At 32.6% G+C, this 21375-nt stretch overlaps 1 protein-coding gene across 1 annotated transcript in view; it reads right to left on the bottom strand.

Annotated features, from left to right (window-relative positions):
- Positions 1-523: 523 nt before the first annotated feature.
- LOC102591471 (tripeptidyl-peptidase 2) overlaps positions 524-21375 on the bottom strand; it is a 60324-nt gene continuing 39472 nt past the window's right edge. The window contains exons 31-33 of the mRNA XM_015311280.1: positions 1824-1922; positions 1507-1604; positions 524-577 (exon numbers count right to left, since the gene is read on the bottom strand). Coding sequence (XP_015166766.1) covers positions 1509-1604; positions 1824-1922 — 195 coding nt within the window. The 3' untranslated portion in view covers positions 524-577; positions 1507-1508. The remainder of the gene's footprint in view (positions 578-1506; positions 1605-1823; positions 1923-21375) is intronic.

The following is a 21375-nucleotide window of genomic DNA, read 5'->3' as shown; positions in this document are numbered from 1 at the left end:
TCCGGAGGTCGGTATTCACTGTTTTTTTAGTAGTGTTTCTTTTATTACAGTTTTCTACTAAAAGTAGATCAGTTAAGCTCAACCTGAACACTACGGAAGGAAAATAAGGATAAAGGGTCCATCTGGGCAGAAGTGAAATACACACTCAAAAGAAATATAACAAACTTTTCAAGGAGTAACCCTTGTGAATATAACGCGATTCCATTTGTACAGCTCTTTTGAAAGAAATTATCCGAAAGCCCTATGGTTTCCACACCCAAACTTCTACATGACTTGTGTTCTAAATACAGGGTAAGATAAGTAGTGATATGAGTCCAAAAAACTCAGCGAACACAGCCAAGCTTTCACTGTTTCTCATACACCACCAAGTGGCTCCATCCTATCTGATCGAGCAAAGAGAGCTTTAGTTCATAAAACTTCTTCTTGGGTGGGCTACCATCATCTTGTATCATGTCATTTAGAACCTGATGTAACAAGTCAGCAATTAATCATTTTTTCAAACAAATAAGATATTGTAATTACATGAGCTAACCAGTGTTTCTTCAAACATATCTACCTTATCTGCAGTGCTTTCACCCTACCACAAAACCATAATCACCTCATTAGACCTCAAAAAACAAAATGAATAAATAAAATAAAGAAGAATCCCTGGGCACTTCATGCAACAGTTTTTTGTGCATTATCAATTATAACTGAATGCAGAATGTACAACAGAATATGAAGACCAACTCATAATCTATTGCATCAGGTGCTCATCCCTATCAAACTAACTTAAATATAGTAACATACTCTAACATGTGCAGGAACTATCTAATCATACTCGAACCAGGAAAAATAGGAATAAGAAATTCAGTTTGCCAGTTACTTGGTTACTCCCTCCGTTCACTTTTACTTGTCACATTTGGACTTGAGTCTTGACACACCCATTAAGAGAACAACTATTGACATGACTATTTACCACACCACCCCTATTAATCATATATATGCCATTTAGAATTTTGTCCCACAGAATTCTCAAGGATACAATAATTTTAATCTGTTAGACCTTAGAAGCTCACTAAATGTGTAATGCACCTTGCACAAAGACAAACTGATGTTTAAAATCAAACAGATCCACGGTAATCCATTCTAGAAGATATGCTAGAAGTGAAATGCCTGAATGAAGTCTCAGGAGCTACACAAAATGAACAAACCACTTCCGTCCAGCTTATTCTTCTTTTGTTGGACAAGTATCTAATAGCCTATATTATTGTTTTAAGCAAAACACTTTTCATTCAAAGGCCAATCTTTATAACTATTTGCATTGGCAATCATCTCAGTAGTAAGCATCTATGTTGCTCGGACTCTTCAAAAATGTCAAACAGGTGCATGTCAGATTCTCCAAAAATACACTATTTTTGGAGAATCTGACACGGGTGCGGCATCGAAAGTGAAGAGTCCACATAACTTAGGTCAGCATTCAAGAGCAAGGATAGCAGGTCCATCGCTCCATTAAAGAGTCATTACCTTCAATGCTTCAAGCTCAGCCAAATTAAAGTCAATCCCTTCTGGTAGAGTGCTTCAGTTAACTGGTGACGGGTCATCTCCATCTTCTTCTTCAGTTTCTGTCAAATGGAGTAGACTGTTGTTATGACTAGTTTCTTGGCAGAAAAAGCTGTTCTGCTGAGATGCAAGGACAAATCCAGCAGTCCAGGTTTTTACAGTTAGCGGAAGGTGAAAAGGATAGAAAGTACCGACACGACAACATTAACTGCTACGATAACTACTTTTCTTCAATTGAAGTTGTTAACAGAGGTAAAAAATACCAAAAGATGAACACTCACTTCTGTAGCCTCGTCTTCTGGATCACTTCTGAGGGCACAATATTTTGCCAATTTATCTCTATCGATGCTAGCAACAACCTCGTCTGCTGCACTGATTATCTGGAGAAAGCACATGCCTTGGAATCATGAAGTCCATGAACACTTAGATTATATGGAAAGACTGAAAATCAATTCAAGTATTTGTCGCCCATCTGAGAAAATAGGTTTGCCACCAATTTGTATGACCTACTTAATCTGTGTCTTCCAAAAGAAATTGACCACTCTCCTCTCCAAATGAAGCACATCCTCACAAAGAAATTCTAAATAAAACACTTTTTTTCTTAGTACTCTTTTTCAGATTTCTAGCACCATCTCCAATCATATCACTTGCATCCCTGCAAACAAATTAGTGGAGGCTCAAAGTTTCTTTTCTACTTGTTACTTACCCATTCCTACCTGCTCTGATAGAAGGAGTAGATGGAATTATTGAATCACATACAAGTGTCGTGGAAAAAAGGTCATTTTTCAGAAAAAATACTCTCTCTAATTCAATTTGTTTGTTTTACTTTCCTTTTTAGTTCGTTTCAAAAAGAATGTCTCATTCCATTTTTAGCAACTCTCTAATTCCAACTTAAACATGTTTTTAAGACCACAAGATTAAAAGACATTTTGATGCATTTGACATATCTTTTATTATTATACTTTTGAAATTGTTTTTCATATCTTCAATGAAATACCACAAGTTTCAAAGTCTTCTTTAGTTTTTTTAAACTTCATGCCAAGTCAAAATAGGACAACCAAATTGAAACGGACAGAGTAACAACAATAACATACCGAGTGTACTACTTGTGGTTTGGGGAAAATGGTGTGTATGCAGTCTTACCCCTACTTTGTGAAGGTAAAGAGGTTGTTTAGGTAGCTGAAAAATAATTTCGGGGAAAGTAATTTATTGAAGAATGATAAGAATATCTGCAAATCAGATAATATTTTAATAAAACATTTACTACCTTTGTTCTATTTAATATATGGTGGTGTTTAACTAGGTGAAGGAAAATAAGACCTTCAGCACGAACCAAAAGCAAGTCTAGAACTTGTGGCTTTAAATATGACAATGTAACAACCAGAACCCAAGTTTCGAGAATATGTACTCTTTTGTGTTATGATGCTTTGGTTAGCTCCGTATTGTATTTTGGATTTAGTGGGATAGTTCAGTTCAGAACCCAAAGGACTCGGGAAGGCTCTTAAACACGGTTGAGATTTAGAAAGCTTAAAAGCCAACTTTGCAAACCCGACCCCTCCTTTTGAACTTTAGATGCAATTGAGCGATTCGAGACTTTGTACAAGTTTATAACATGTTTTGGGACTTGTTGTCATTCTCGCGTTTGGACCCGAGGAGCTCGGGGGTGTTTCAGCACCTTAGTGGACATTTGGAATTGGCAGACTTTTGCTGGTGATTGGTGCCTCCCAAGTGACTGCAAGACACAAGATGCAATTGCAAAGCTCAGGCGGGAAAAACTTTGCGATCACAAGGAAGGGTATGCGACTGTGAGGAGAGTGACTGCAATCACAAAAGGTAAGCTGGCAGGGTCCTGCGATCGTGAAGAGGCACTGTAGCTATAAATAGCAGATTTCAAATTCTCGAATCAGTTCAAGTCTGATTTTGGGGGTTTTGAGGCGACGTTGGCTTGCAATTTGGGGAATCAAAAGGTGGAATTTCGTCCTAAGAATCTAGGTATTTCCAACACTACCCTAATGTAAATATTTTCTGGAATACATAACATACATGGATATAAAAAAGCAAAGGTACGCTCTCAAAAGTTCAATTACAACCATTTATATACTAAACAGATTTACACTGGAAAACGTGATTTCAGGGCATCAGCCGATAGTTTCAGCACAGAATTCGAAATCAAAACAGAATCACGTGTAAAATCAGGCTGCCTTACAATCCTTTTCACACCTCTACTCACCTCAGCAAATGTATTGAAGAAATTCCAAATTGATGTCCCGTCAGGGACGGAATGATTGACGGCGCATCCAATGAATACGCCATCAGCTAATTCCGTCACTTGGACAGCTAGAAGAGGGATAAAATGCCCTCAATAGCTAACCGTTCGGTCCAAACGGAAAAACTCGTTAGCATGATCAGGAACATCAATAGAGCCTATCACATCACGAATGAAAATGTGAGTAGCTGTAGCATGAACAAAATCAACTCCATCATCGTTGCAAGTAATGTAGACGTAGCCATCTGAGTCTGTCACGAACCGCCCTGCGAGCGGAGGGAAGTGAGTGAGAGTCTGAGAAAGACCGTGCTTGAGAAGGGAAATGAGTTGATGTATAGGAAAAGGTGGACGAGTAAATAAACAACCTTTTTGAATGTAGTGAACAGAGTTGGGACATCATGTGGCCTGTTGCAATAAGAGTCCTTATGCATATTATGAGCCATTAGAACGTGCGTATATACAAGTTTGTGGACTGCAATTGATGAGCAAAATTGGCTAAGACCGAATCCACGTCCACAGGGTTCATTAGAACGTGCTCTTTATTATGAATTTTTCTGAATTATAATTATTTTACAATAAATATAAGCTTTTAATCAAAAGTATTGAGTTTGATAGAGTCTATAACCAACACTTTAACTTCGCCTTTGGGTATTAGTTGATAGTTTCCATGATGTACTTTAGTGCTTTACTCCTTATCGTGAAATGTTTATTCTATTATTTTCGTATAGTATCTATCCTCCTATATATTATATTAAGTAAATATTATTTACATGCACACTTAAAAAATATCTTCTGAAGTATATCATTAAGGATTGTGTATAAATGAATGAAATTCATCTATTATTCATTAAAAGTATTAGATTCGATTCTTGAGCAGTAAAAAGACTCTTAATAAAAAATGTTTTACAATCATACGTAACGTTATTTAAAGTAATCAAGTTAGTGAAGTTCGCACCGATGGATAGCTCGTATGGTCAAAAACGCATGTCGAACTCACTATATTATGGGCTTCGACAAGTTCCTATCTATGATATACGATCTCTCATATGATAATTATTTGTCTCTGACCCACATTTTTTGTATTTGTTAAAAGAAAGTCAGCTAATTTTATTCATTTTATTTTTTTTATCTACAAATGTGGATGGTATATGCTGATATATGCACATAGGTCACTTAGGAGTTGTTTGGCAACTCGTAGAAAGACAACTTTTTTATGTATTAATGTTTGTATAAGTTATACAACGTTCGGTAGCTAGTTAGAAAGTAAAGTTAAACATGTATCAATCAATATAATATTTGATTTGTAATTCAAAAATTCGCATAATTAATATAGGCATAATACATAAATTGGACCCTAAATTTGGCTTCAAATTTTAAGTATGACCTCTAACTTTCATAGTGCACAAGTAGGCACTTTAACTATCCAATTCTTAAACAAAAAAACACGTGAATTCAATAGCCAAATTGTGTGATATACAAACGCTCCTACGTGGCTTATTGATTTTGAGTTTGGATCTCTTTAATTTTAAATTTTAATATTATATTATATTTTTTAATTAATTTGTATTAGCCCACGGGCCGGCCCTACCTATATTTCTCAAGCCCCACAAATCAGCAGGCTTATTCAGGCCGGGCTAAAAAGCCCTTTTTTAAATAGGCTCCAAAATTTTTAGCCCAGCCCTATTAAATCCCGGATTAGGCCAGGCCGGCCCAACAGGCCTAGCCCATATTGACGGCTCTATATGCACCTACTCCTCAATTGAAAAATAAAATCTGAAATGAATCAGACCAAATAACATATAACCATTCATTCACAAGGTGCTAATACATATTATCAAATGGAGGTAAACCTATTATTTTCGTTTCTCACAGCTTACGAGGTTTATATGTCCATCAACTACTTGTTCGGAATTCGAAATCCTGGACCCAAAATACATCAAACACTTTATAGCATTGGCAACACCATGGGGAGGAACTGTTATGCAAATGCTCACTAATCTTGCTTCTGGTAACACCTCTTGGTGTGCCTTTAGTTAATCCATTACTAGTAAGGGAAGAACAGAGGAGTTCTAAAAGTAACAAGTGGCTTTTGCCTTCTCCTAAAGTGTTTAACACCAAAACACCACTTGTTGTTACCCCAAATGTTACATACTCAGCTAATGATAATCCTTAAGGTTATCGACTTTCCTGAAGGGATTTTGCCTTATACATGTTGTAGTTCGAGTGTCTAAATAAAATATACTGACAAATTTAAGGAGAAATAGCAGGCTGCAACTTATAAACTATACTGGGAAGTAGAAAAACATATAAAAATGCAATGAATTTTCAAAACATTTAAAAGATAAATATGTCAACTAATTGTGGTCTCCTCCATGACATTCTGAAGCTGTCCTCTGTCCATGACATAGCTGCAATCCCTTTCGACAAATAGTAAAGAATCACAGTACCTCTGTCCATGATCTTTTTAAGGAGATCGATTTCTTTTTGTTATCAAAATACCAAAGAAGTATGTATTAGCACCTTGTGAATGAATGGTTATATGTTATTTGGTCTGCTTGATTTCAGATTTTAGTTTTCAATTGAGGTGCAGGTGCATAACCTACTGCTTTGTTAAAAAACTCACGGTGGTTAGGATGGAGACGGAAAATGCACCACTTTATTAAAGAATCAGAATTATTAATGCTCCACTAAAAAGAAATAGGACTATTTTGAGTCTAAACTCAAAGATAATGGACTATTTTAAGCCTTTCTAGAAGGAAGCCCCTTCTTCTTTGTGTTTATGCTAAAGCCCAAAATATGTAGTTTTTGTGTCAATTTGGTTCTTTTCCTTGTCTCCTTACTCTAACTTGTTCCTGAGTTTAGGGATGGCAATGGGGCGGTGCGACTGATGTGGGGTGGGTGGATTTAAGACTATGCGGGGCAGGGCGGGTGGGATGCGGGACGGATTGAAGTGGGTTTTTAAAAAAATTAATGCGGGGCGGGGCGAGTTGTGGGTATATGTGATTTTGTGTGGGTTCAAACTTAATTTTAACTTTTTATATGTTATAAGAGTGATAGAATATTATAAGATAATTTCTTAAAAGCTACTAAAATATTCAAGATAGTAAATGAAAATGGTTCAATAAGAAATAATACAATTTCTTACATGTTTCCCAATTGACCTCTAAAAAATACGTAACTTCTTAAGTTACTATCATATTAAATTAATACAACTTAATGAAAAAATAAATTTATTTTTATGAATTTTATTTTTAGTATCAAACTTAACTAGAAAAAAAATATTAAAAAAAATTATGCAGAGCGGGTTCATGCGGAGTGGGTCTATGTGGAGAGGGGTGGGTTGAAAATGAAAAAAGTTGTTATGCGAGACGGGGTGGAGCGGATTAAAAAATTTACGGGCTAAGCTCAATCCATCCCGTCCCGCCCCGCCCCGCCCCGCCATCCCTTTCTGAGTTCTTAAAAGTACATTAATTTTTTTTAGATCTATTGACCTTTGTTGATATAATTGAACCTTATCACCTTCTATATAAAATAAAAAAAAGTAGTATTGAGTTTTTTTAAACTGACGAAAAAAAAAGTCACATATATTAAAACTGAAAATACGTATACTTTGCTTAAATAATGATATTAGACGTGAACTTTTTCTTATTACTTTATTGCATTTTGTGCTTTTATAGGAGACTATAAATATTGTTTGACTATATCTAATAATATATTACTACAATATTATCACTAATAAGCAAAAAATTGTAGGATTAGACTTTACAGTCCCTATATAAGATTTAAGTTAGGTAATGTGGTATTTGCAATCATAACCATTATATATTTCTCCAGCATTGACTTTTAAAAAGTTGTAGAATTTCTAATTAAGTTCAATAAGTTGCTATTTATTAATTTGTCGATTGAATGAAACCTAACTATTTTTGGTATTTTGGGAGAATAGAAGAAGAAGATTACAGGAATGAATTGTTGCTCTTATTCATCTCTACAAACTGAATGATCATCGTTACTGAAACTTACAGTGCTAACATGTATATATACAATTACATTGATGGTAACTAACTAACAGCTAATGAACCAATAAGACGCTAACAGCTGGATAACAAACTCAGCTCAATAATAACTAACTAATCAGCAGTACATAACTAACTACTAATTAACTGTTAGGTATACTCTTATCATACTCCTCAATACCCCCCTTCAAGCTAGGAGATATGAAGATGTTCTTCATGCCTAGCTTGGATACAAGATACTCATGTTGCAAACGACCAAGACCTTTGGTTAACACATAGCAAGTTGCTCAGTAGTGGCCAAATGCTGAATGAATACAAGACCTCGTTGAATCTTCTCCCTAATAAAATGGCAATCAATGTCAATGTGTTTGGTCCTTTCATGGAAGACAAGATTGGATGCAATCTGGATGGCAGCAGTACTATCACTATGTTTAACAACAGTCAAGGCAAGAGACATCCAATTCACGAAAAAGTCCAATAATCCATGTAACTTCAGCAACAGTGGAAGCCATGCTTCTGTATTCTGCTTGTGCAGAACTCCTGGAGACAGTGGATTGCTTTTTTGATTTCCAAGAAAGTAAAGATTCCTCAAATTTGATCACATACCCAGTGATGGATCTCCTAGTATCAAGGCATGATCCCCAATCAACATCACAATATTCTTATAAAGAACCAGAAGATTGTGCAGCCAAAAAAATGCTTGAGCCTGGGTCCTGTTTGATGTATCTTATAACTCTAACAGCAGCATCCATATGAAACCTCTTTGGTGCATTCATAAACTGACTTAAGTTTTGAACATCATAAGACAAATCCGGTCTAGTAATGGTTAAGTAAATCAAACTCCCAACAAGTCTCTGATATTCACCAATATCTGATAGTAGTGAATCAAATGAAGAACCTACATGTTTATCAAAAATCATAGTAGTTAATTTGACATTCATTTCAACAGGTGTGGCAATAGGTTTAGACCCTCTTAAACCCAAGTATGAAATTGTCTCAAATGCATACTTCCTCTGGTGCATGAGAATCCCTTTATAGTTCCTAATAAACCCTATCCCTAGAAAGTATCTCAAAGGTCTAAGGTCTTTGATTTTGAAGTTGTCCTTAAGAACTTGTTTAGTGTCATTAATCAGCATCATGCTACTACCAGTTACTAACAAATCATCAACATAAATCAAGACAATCACAATGCCTTCAACTGACCTTTTGATCAACAAGGAGTAATCCATATGACTTTGCTTAAAATCAGCAGCTAATAGGGCCTGAGTTAATTTCACATTCCATTGCCTTGAAGCTTGCTTAAGTCCATATAATGAGTTAAGCAACTTGCATATAGGTTGAACCCCATCATATCTATGAGTGAAACCTGGAGGTAATTGCATATACATTTCCTCCACTAAGTCACCTTGTAAAAAGGCATTATAGACATCCATTTGTTGGACATCCCACTCCTAAGTAGCAACAAGGGTCAGCATTGTCCTCACAGTGACCATTTTTACAACTGGAGAGAAAGTCTCCTGATAATCCAATCATTCCTGCTGACTATAATCCTTGACCACTAGTCTAGCTTTGAATCTTTCAACTTCACCAGTTGCTTTGTACTTGATTTTATACACCCACTTGCAACCTATAGCCTTCTTACCAATAGGTAAAGATACCATCTCCCAAGTCTTATTATCTTCCAATGCATGTAGTTCCTCCTCCATGGCTGCCACCCATCTCTTGTCTTTAACAGCTTGGTGATAAAACTGAGGCTCAGTGTCAATTGAAAGATTAGCAATGCAACATTGATATGAATGAGACAAGCAACTGTAGTCAATACTATCACCAAGAGAGTACAAACAGTGAGACTTTGATCCAGACTTGGCTGAGGTCACAAAATTCTTTTGCCAAAGTGGAGGTCTGGAAGTTCTAGTTGATTGTGTTTTTCCTGTAGTGGAACTCATAGTTGGTTCCTCAACAACTGAAGGTGGACTTATAGTTGGTTGATCCTGGGGATGAGGCTCCTCAAGAATATGATCAATAGAGTGTCCAGTAGTGTCATTGTGATCATCCATGCATACATGATCATCAGCCTTGATAGTCAAAATTAGAACTGGAAAATCATTATCTGATACAATTGCCTGCATATCAGCATTACCATGAATCTGGAAGGGAAATATGGATTCAAGTAAAAACAACATCTCAGCTAATAAAAAAGACTTTATTTAGAAGATCATAAAGTTTGTATCCCTTTTGTGTGGTGCCATAACCTATAAAAACTGATCTAATAGCTCTAGGACCAAACTTGTATGTCCTCAACAGTTTGGTGGCATGACACAAACAACTAATAATTCTCATGTAAGACAGATCTGGTGGTTTGCTGAACATCATCTCAAAAGGAGACTTATTATCCAACACAGTGGATGGAATTCTATAAATAATATGAATTGCAGCTAAAACACACTCCCCCCAAAATTGATTGGAATGTGACCTTGAAATCTGACGGCTCTGGTTGTCTCTATGATGTGCCTGTGCTTTCTTTCCACTACACCATTTTATTGGGGTGTATGTGGATAAGAACTCTGATGAATGATGCCTTGAGAGTGAAACAACTCACTCACTTGGGCATTGAAGAACTCTCCACCATTGTCTGATCTAAATACTTTAACCTGGACAGTGTATTGGGTTTTAACCATGGCAAGAAATTGTTTCAATATGGTAGAAACATCAAATTTAAGATGCATGAGATATATCCAAGTCCATCTAGAATAGTCATCAACCAATGTAACAAAATACTTCATCTTATTGTGAGTTGCAACTTTGTAGGGTCCCCATACACCATACATCCGTATGAACTAAATCAAAACATTTGGAACTCCTAGTGCTACTAATAGGAAATGTTAATCTAACTTGTCTAGCCAATGGACACATATTACAACATTGCAACTGAAACTTCCTTTTATTAGCAAACATATCTATCTTTCTCATAACACTAATAGGAATATGACCTAGTCTTTTATGCCAAACTTCACCTTCATCAGAATCCTTGATAGCTGCAGTTGCAAGACTCTTATGATGTTGTCCAGTGTTTATCAGTTGATGAGACTTCAAAATGTATAAACCACCATCCTCTTCACCAATCTCCTTCACTCTCCCAATGAGGAGATCCTAGAGAAGGAAGAAATCAGGGTAAAATATAGCACAACAATTCGATTGTCTAGTTAGTTTAGCCACTGAAAGAAGGTTGAAGTTAAAATCTGGCACACATAAAACATTCTTAACCACATCACCTCCTTGTAGTTTAGAACTGCCTGAGTGTGTGACTCTAGATGAATCACAATTTGGAAGTTGAACTTGTCCTGAACTCATCATTGTTGATCCATGAGTCAATACATTTTTAGTTCCCACCATATGATCAGTTGCTCCACAGTCAACAATCCAATTAAAGCTAGAGGAATTGCACTTAGAATTTCCTGCAAAAATATCTGTTGCATTGGCATTAATATTGGTAGATGTTGCATTTCCTTCATGGATCAATGGTTTGTTCAACATCTGAAGGAGTTGATTATACTGATTAGCTGTAAACTGTGGAACTGAACCATCTCCATACCCTAAACCATATTGTTGTTGTGACTGTTGTGTGGAAGGAATTAAGCAACTACTATCATTTGAACTTCCTAGGGATCCATATTCTGTTGACACATTATTAGCTAGTCTTTTCCCTTTGTAGTTTGTAGGATAACCTATCAACTGGAAACAAATATCCTTCAGATGCCCATGCTTATGACAATGAGTACAATATTTCAGCTTGTTACAATCAACTTTACTGTGACCCTTCATTTCACAGTGATCACAATACAAATATCAACCCCTCTGTGGTCTATAAGGTTTCACATTTCCTTGACTTCGATAACCTTGACTTCCAAAACCATTTCCTCCAGATCTACTAGAAAATAATGCAGTAGAATCTAATTGCCCACCTAAGGTGTAGTGATCTCCACATAACTTCCTTTGGCTTTTATCTTGAATTATCATAGCATAACATTGATTAACAGTAGGTGGAACACTCATCATAAGAATCTGACTTCTAGCATGACTATAATTGTCATTCAAGCCATTAAAAATTGCAAAATTTTTTGTCTAAGCATGCTATCAATATACTATTTAGATCTATCACAACTACAAAAGGGAGGTGGAACAATTGAGTCGAATTCATCCCATATATCCTTTAACTTTGAGTAATAAGCTGATACAGGGGAAATACCTTGAGTATGTGTGACAATTGATTTATACAGGTGGAAAATTCTGGACATATTCACCTTATCAAAACGTTCCTTCAGATCACTCCAAACTAGTGTTGCATTAGAACGAAATAGAATTCCACTCACCAAATCCTTGCTCACATTACTCATCAGCCATGAGAGCACCATAACATTACATCGATCCCACTGTTTCTTCTTAGAATCGACTGTATATTCTTCACGTTTGATGCTCCCATCAACAAATCCCAATTTTTTCTTAGTCAATAGAGTCAATTCTATCGCTCTGCTCCATGCCTGTGTAATTCTCCATGCCTGTGAGTTGAATTCCGATTTGAACGGCTCCTGGTACATCAAAAGATGATAAAAACAGAGGATGAGCATGGTCGATTTTGTTCGCCATTGATGACTCCTCAGATATGCAAATTCAGCTATCAAACGAAGCTAGAAATTCATCAGGAAACGCATTTCATGCTCTGATATCATATTAATTTGTCGATTGAATGAAACCTAACTATTTTGGGTATTTTGGGAGAATAGAAGAAGAAGATTACAGGAATGAATTGTTGCTCTTATTCATCTCTACAAACAGAAGGATCATCGTTACTAAAACTTACAGTGCTAACATGTATACATACAATTACATTGATGGTAACTAACTAACAACTAATGAACCAATAAGACGTTGACAGCTGGATAACAAACTCATCTCAATAATAACTAATTAATCAACAGTACATAACTAACTACTAATTATTGTTAGCAATACTCTTATCATACTCCTCAATATTATTTTGGGCTTTGCCATCTAATGGGACAGAATTCGACTCAATAATAATAATTGAGAAACTGTGAGATCTAAAAAGTCCAATCAAGATAAGGGAAGAATAAAAGTCCCCCAATCTAATAATAACGTTAAATTAGTTCTAATTATTCAACAAAATTATGATTTAGACATGCAAGGGCTTATGAATCACATACATAGTTTATTTCATCTTTTACTTATAATAGGCTTTTTTTTCTTTTACTCGATGTTCGATACTTACTTTAAACTTGATTAATTCGAATTTAGGCTAAGTAAGGATCATTAAACGAAAATGCTCTTTATAAAAATAATAGGGGAACTTTCGCATATAGTCACCCAAAAATAGCTTAGTTACGCTTCATAACTATAGTTTACTAATTACGATTGTAGCTACATGTTATAGGGAGGAGAGTGGTGAGCGAGCTTGGGAGAGGGAGGAGAGAGATGAGCGAGAAAGGGCAGAGAGTGGGAGAGAGATGAATTATCTATGTATATCGGTTAGATAATTGTATATATGTAACTGGTATACATATGTATTTGTATATCTAGCGAGCGAGATTGGGAGAGGGAGGAAAGAGGCGAGCGAAAGAGGGCAATAATTTGTATAATTCGCATCTCGTTCGTATAATTCGCTAGTACGTTTGTATAATTGAGTAATATAAAGTCTGGAATTATACAAATATGATAAAACTCAAAATAACGAATTGATACAAACATAAACATATGAACTTTAAACAGTTATATAAATTATATTATACAAAATCCGAAAACTACACGTTTATACAAACTTTAAAAAGTTATACACACAAATATTGAATGTATGTGGTGATAAAACTGAAAAACCAAAGGAAATCATCGTCATATACAAATAAAAATCATCGTATACAAATGCAAATCAAACGAAGAATTGTTAGTTGTGAATTATACAAATGTGGGAAATTATACAAATGTGGTGAATTGTACAAACGTGATTAATTATACAAATTCGAAGTCAGCCCACGTAATTAATGGTTAATGTTAGTCGCGAGTGGTAATTATAGCAAACTGTAGCTATGATAACTAATTAAGTAGTATAAGTTTGCTTAACCGCGTAATTTTTCCAAAAAAAAATCCCTTTTCTGACAGGCTCAAAAATTATGATTAAAAATTAAAGAATTAATCCTATATCGATTTCATTACACTCCTTCTCAATAGACCTATTGGTTTTAACAATAATACCAATTGTTCTGTTTTCGCTATGGAGGACAAAATCAAATCCAATTCGTTCAAATTTGGTGGGTTATTGACTCATTCATTTATTAGCTCAATTTATTAAAAAAAAAAAAAAATCATTTAATATGTTGTATTTAGTCATAATAAAATTTTAAAAAAATCATCAGGTACTAAAAATTAATAAAAGAACAATAAAAACTTAGTAAGAATTGTAGGAATTGAGTTACGACCCACATTTTAATCCATTTCATCCTAAGTAGCTTTTGAACAAATCAATATATAAACGCCTGAATTATTAACTCAATCAAATATACCTCTCAAATTCAGTCCAACTCATTCATTTGATACCTTTAATTTTCACCAATAAAGTACATAAAACAAAAAATCCTAAATATCTAAAATAATTGGAATGGGAGACAAAAACTGCATCGTATATCTTGACGTGACACAACAATATTCAGATTAATCCCCCTTCATTCCCTATTATTCAACACTTACAATTTTGAAAATAGTTGACAGAGTCCAATATCAAAATATTGCGGCAGCATAGGCCGGAGAGTACTAGTCATTATTAGACCATGCGTAAATATAGAGTAGTTACTTTTTGATATACAAAAAAATGGCTAATGGTGAGCGTGGATTTCCACTAGTTTGCACGTGTGAATTGTGATCTTATGTTAATTGAAAGTGCACACTTTATTGAAATATTACTCCAACCGTCTCAATTTATGTAACAGTTTTCGAATTTCGAGATTCAAACAAGTTTATCTTTAACTGTAAATTTTCATATATCTTTTAATTATTTTGAATTTTCAATTATTGTGACTTATAGTACTTTTTACGTAGTTTACAAATATATAAATTCGTTGAAAAAAATTAAAGATTCCACACGTAAATTATCGGTCAAAATAAACTGTTTCACTCTCAAAAAACGAAAAGTGTCACATAAATTAGAACAAAGGGAGTAAGATATTTATTGTATTGAATTTATACAATATACTACTTTTTTGTTTCAATTTATATAAAGATATTTGATCATCACACTACTTTAAAGGATAAAAGTAATTTTTTTGAAATTTGCGGCTAAAATAAATTATAGATTTTTTTTTGTGGCAGTAAAAATAAAATGTTTAAAGTTACTAAATATAGAAATATGCTATTTTTTAAAATTAATTAAAAAAATTATCACATAAATTAAAACATGAGAAATAATACTATTTTGTATAACTTCATCAGTAATGCCCTAGTTAGGAGAGTCTGCGATTAGGCACACTTTTGCGAGGACAAAATGTCATGATCTACTTGCAAAGGAGATACATTAGAAATAATTATTTTTTTTTGACGTAAACTTAAGATTTAAAGTTTATGAATTGAAGATTTTAAATTTTTTAAATTTTTAAGTTTAAAAGTAATAATCTATACATATTTAATGTAACAAATACAAAAATTGAATAATAATTATTGAATTCAGCTGAAACCATATACTAGTACACTCTAGCTCCGGCACAATACTTTTGTTAATCCAAATTACCATGTCTATAATGTCATTCTTACCAGAAGAAGGATATGAACCTTAGGGGTTTGTTAGGGTTTATATATATATATATATATATTGAATTTATTATATTGATGATCATTAATTATTAGCCGAGTTTTTCACTAACTCTTTTTGTAAAATTTATTATATATGCCAGAATTCTTTTTTACGGATTGAAAAAATAAATTACAATATATCCGTAAAATAATAAATATCAAAATAATTTTCTTACTTTTTTTTCTTTTTTTCATTCACACTTTTTTCCTCATATTTTTACACTAAAGAATGAAATAAATAAATAAATAAAATAAGAACAAAAAAATCAAATATGATAACAAAAAAAGTCAAAAATATAAATTATGTGTGAAAAGGATCATATATGTCCCTACCTGAACTTTTTAAAATTAAAAATCAAAAAATAAATTTAAATTATTTTTTTTAACTTCCTTTAGATTAAAGTGTATATATGAGTCATTTTGTAATGATAAAGATATATGTGATCCACTTTTATAATAAGAGGTACGTCAATTCAAAATAACAAAGTTAAGGAGTCTTTTTCCTATATTTAATATAAATAAAATAATTAACATAACTATAAAATTAAAATTATCAAATTTTGTCAATAAATTAAGTGAAAAACCGACCATCAAAGGGTAAAATGTAGGCTACACAATAAGCATGACAAATTAGTGATTCACTTTTTTACAAATAACGCGATTCATAAAGATCAATCCATAAGTCTATGAAGAAAAAATAGTGTTTTTCATTATATTAATCGTGTTATTACGGTTCTTATTTTGATATTTATTATTGTTTTTAATAATCTATTTTATTATATTGTTTATTGTGCTTCGATCATCTTTATTTTGTTGTTGTTTTTGGCTTCCTTCTGGTAAACTTTATATTATTTTTTTGTTATTTGTTATATTTTCTTCACCATCTCTTTCTTCTTTGTTGGATTTGCTGCACTTGAACCGAGTGTTTTTCGAAAATATTTTCTCTACCTCTACAAAATAGTGGTAAGGTCTGCGTACATTCTACCTTACCCTAACCCTACTCGTAAAATTCACTGAATATTATATTGTTATTGATTTTTTTAGACCATCGTTGATTAAGATTTAGTTGGGTATTTTAAAATTATTTACTGTTTAACTACTTCTTGATTCGAAAAATAAATTTGTAATAAAAATATCCCTAGTCAATTAAACATGAAAAGCTTCAAGGAAGTTTTTATTGAAATTTGAACATGAATCAATTTAAATTCCTTATGTTATTCCTAGAATATAATAAATGGATAAGGAAATATCCTTTTCGCCTGAAAATTAGGTCAGAATTTGGCAATAATGGTAAAATAACATATTTCACATTATTTTATTTTACCTTTTTAAACATTTTTACCCTTTTAATTTTAATACCTTTTAATTAAAAATTTTTAAAAAGATCAATTTATTTTAAAATGAAAGGATATTATAGACTTTTTAATTTTATGGCCAAATTCTGACCAAATTTTATGGCTATTTACCATTACCCGATTGATAAAAGGTTCGAACTTCATCAATCATTTATAAAATTTAAAACTTCAATGAAAATTCACACTTAAAATGTAAAAGTTTGAACTTTATTAGTTGTTTTTGGAGTTTGAGCTGAAAAATATTTGGCCTCCATGTCCACGAGTTGTTCATGAGGAATTTCAAACTCCAACATTGTGTCACTTAGATTATGAAGATTTAAACTTAATGAATCATTTATGAAATTTCAAACTCTACCACATTAATTATGTTAAAATTTCACTTGTCAAAATTTCAAACTTTAGTATTGAGTGTTGAAGTTTTTTCGTATTTTAACTTGTGGTATTTTTATCTAAAAAAATAATGATTAGTTATCAATTATATTTAAAATAATGACTAAAATATTAATAATTAATTGTTAGAAAACTGATTATCCGAGATAATTCACTACTAAAAAAAAATATTATTTTTTTACTGAAAAATATTTAAAGACTAATCCCACATATATTTCGATTAAATTGGTGGAAAAAGATAAAATACTAATATTTTCATACGAAAAAATTAAAAGTTCCTCACTATTGTAGTGAATCTGTTGTTTACCATACATTTTTTCTTTTCCAATAAGTTGATTCAATTGAATGAATTAAAAATAACTCACGATAAAAAAAATTCTTTATTTCTAATAATAATTTTTGAGAAGAATTATTTCAATAATAACAGATGAAGAGAGTCGTGCAGAAACAGGAATATAGCTTGAAATGGTAAGTCTACATTTTACCTTTTTAAAATACCTTAATCCCCATGTTTTTTTCATTTTAATCGTCCAACTATTGTATAAGGTCGGAGCTTAGAGGGGATGCATGCAAATTGAAATTGCTTTGATTTGCTTATTTATTTATTTATTTAAACTCTCTTTTTTTTTCTTTTTGTATTCAACTTGACTTGTAATTATATAGTTATAGTCCAACCAAAGATATTTGACTGGAAGTTTGAAACTACGATAACACACACACATGCATTTCTTTCTTAATTACTTTGATTTGATTTGGATCAATTATTAGTTAAAATCAAAATCAAATCAATTTAGTTTGTTATTAAATTTCTAAAATCAAACTAAATCAAACGAAAAAAATAATCGTCGGTTTGATTTGTTTTTTTTGTTCTTTTTAGGGAAAATTATGCGTATAAGCAAATATATGCTAGTTAATTAGTTAACATAGCTATAGTTTGTCTTAATTACAATTCGTGACATACTTTTAGCTATAGTTATGCGGCTCAACTTTTTAGTTTTGTATAATTCGCACATTTGTAGAATATAATTTGTATAACTTTTCTATAATTCAGAATTTGTATAATATAATTTGTATAACTGTTTACACTTATGATGTTTGTAATTGTATAAATTTGTTATTTCGAGTTTATACAAAAATAACTTAATTATACAAATGTACCCGCGAATTATACAAACCTATGAATTATACAAATCCGCAAATTATACAAATGAGGCAACTTAAACTATAGCTACAACCCATAAATATGCAAACTATAGCTATGGAGCATAATTAAATTTATTATAGTGGCTATTTGCGAAAGTTTCTCTTTTTTTAATTTAAAAGTAATAAACTTGTTGAGGACATATGTATTTCAATAGACACAGACGCCTAGTACTGTGAATTCAATTAAGCAATACTAGAGTCATTATTACACGAATAAAGTAATTCAATTTAGAGAACATGTGGCTATGGTTGGGTAGGTAGAGACTAAAGTAATGAGTTTTGATAGACTTGGAATTAGGGTTTTAATAGTTGAGCTAAAATTTAAGTGCTGAGCTTGAGAAAATAGCAAATTTAAAACTTAAGTTAATTAAAATTTAACAAAATATTTATAATTTATTTATGAATAATATATAAATAGTTATAAAAAATTTATATATAATTTCTCGATTCGATTTGGTTATTTTTGTGATTTTTTTTTTAGTAAAACAAAAACCAAAACTAAACCAGATAGCATCGATTTTTAAAATTTAAAATCTAATTTAGCAATCTGTGTTTAAAAAATCCAGAATTAACGATTTCAATAAACTTTGCAGAAACACGAAGTAACCAAAGTTTAATAAACCAGTAAGAATAGATGAACAAAAATTAATTGACAAAACTAAAATCTGTAAAAACGTACCACAATCTGGAAAAACAGAATCAGAAAAAAATCAAGCCCACTGAATGCACAGTGTCCCCTTAAGGAAATTATTCCCCTCTAGTATTCAAGGTTTGATTTGGAATATGTCCTCCCAGGATAGAATGATCTCAATCACCAGTGTATTGATACCCAAAACTCTGGTGTAAGCGAACCACTAAACAGCAGTAAAGTACACGAAGAATTTTTGTGCAGAAAAAGAAGAAGAAATCAGAAAATTCGCAAGGAATAAGTCTGAGGAATCAATGTATTTATAGGCAAGAGGAACTGGTTCCGAAAGGTTGCAATCCTTTCAGAATCCACACGACCATTCATGAAAGTTTGCAACCTTTCAAACGGTCATGGTTGTTTCTGAAAGTTGCAACCTTTCAGAACAGTCACTTTCAACGGTGGGAAATTCAAATAAAACGGGAAAGATTTAAATAAAATGGGTCGCGCGTGGATCCGAGTCGGGTCGGGTCAATTAACTAATTAATTGAAACACTTCGGTAAATTAACTAATTAAAACGTTGGCCATTCAATTTAATTTAATTAATTAAATAAATAATTAACTAAAATAATTAAAACAAACTTTGTCCAAAAAATAATCTCTCGATCGATCATTTTCCAAAGCCAAAGCCAAAGCCACAGACGACGGCGCGAAGAGGTCCCTCTTTCCAACCCTTTTAACAATTAATAGTAGTGTTTCTATATTTAAACTCTTCTATTTTTCTTTCCACCACCGATGAGGGACAAATGCCTTTTCAATAAAGCATAAGAGGACTTTTCAAGTTCTCAACTCTTCAAGTTCCCAACTTTTCAAGTTCCTCTCTTTTCATCTTCCCTCCATTTCCCATTACTCTTGCTACATACCCAACAATAATAATAACAACATGTCCCCAAGTGAGGTTTAGGGAGAGTACTCGTGTATACCCAACATTATCTTGTGAAGGTAGAGATGTTGTATTCGATAGATCCTTGACTCAAGTAAAACATATTGATCAAAATCAATAGTAAGAAGAAATATAGTAATGAAAAAATCATTTTTTTTAAAATGTACTTAATAACTAAATAACCCGCGTTATATTTTGAAGTCTCTTGAGGAATAATGTCTGAAAATCCAACGTGTATCTGACATAAGTACTAGTTATTAATAGACAATTAATTAATGTTCACATGAACAGCTTATATTCTTGCTTATTGTTGTGTTAGTACCAAGCTCAGACGACAGCTTGATTATAATATTAATAATAATAATAATAATGTTGCTAAATATAATACAGAAAAAAATAAAAGGACTACGTACACGGAGTGGACTGACTATATTTAGCTACATAGAAAAAGTGTACTGAAATATAGCACAAGATCGCCTTTTCCCCCTCAATAATTGTTAAGACAATGGTTAACTATATATACAGATAATCGTAAATGACGGCTAATGGTAAATAGAAAAAGTGTGTTGAAAAATAAAGCATGGAATCACCTTTTCTCCCCGCAAAAATTGTTATGATAATGGTCATAGGTATACTGATAATCATAAATAATGGCTAGTAGTAATCATGAATAGAAAACTGTATTGAAATATAGCACAAAATCGCCTTTTTCCTCCATAATTATTATGATAATGATTATAGGTATACTGATTATAATCATCGTAAATGTTAACAAGGCCGTGAAACACATACATACAAAGAGAAAAAGGAAAAAAGAACACTTTGTACATAGAGTGGAATAACTATATTTAGCTACATCAAGAAAGTGTGCTGAAATATAGCCCAAGATCGCCTTTCCCACCTTAATAATTGCTATCATGATAATTGTTATAAGTATACTGATAGTAGTAAATGATGGCTAGTGGTAAATAGAACAAGTATGTTGAAATAAAGCACAAAATCGACTTTTCTCCTCTAAATAATTGCTATGATAATGGTCATAGTTATATTGATAATTGTAAATGACTGCTAGCGATGATCATGAATAGAAAAAGTGTATTGAAATATAGCAGAAGATTGTTTCTTCTTTTTTTCCCTCAATAATTGTTATGATATTGGTTATAGGTATACTGATACTAAAGTGGCT

The sequence above is a fragment of the Solanum tuberosum genome, unplaced genomic scaffold (genome assembly GCF_000226075.1).
Source record: "Solanum tuberosum cultivar DM 1-3 516 R44 unplaced genomic scaffold, SolTub_3.0 scf00154, whole genome shotgun sequence".
Classification (NCBI taxonomy): domain Eukaryota; kingdom Viridiplantae; phylum Streptophyta; class Magnoliopsida; order Solanales; family Solanaceae; genus Solanum; species Solanum tuberosum.
This window is presented reverse-complemented; position numbering and strand designations above follow the sequence as displayed.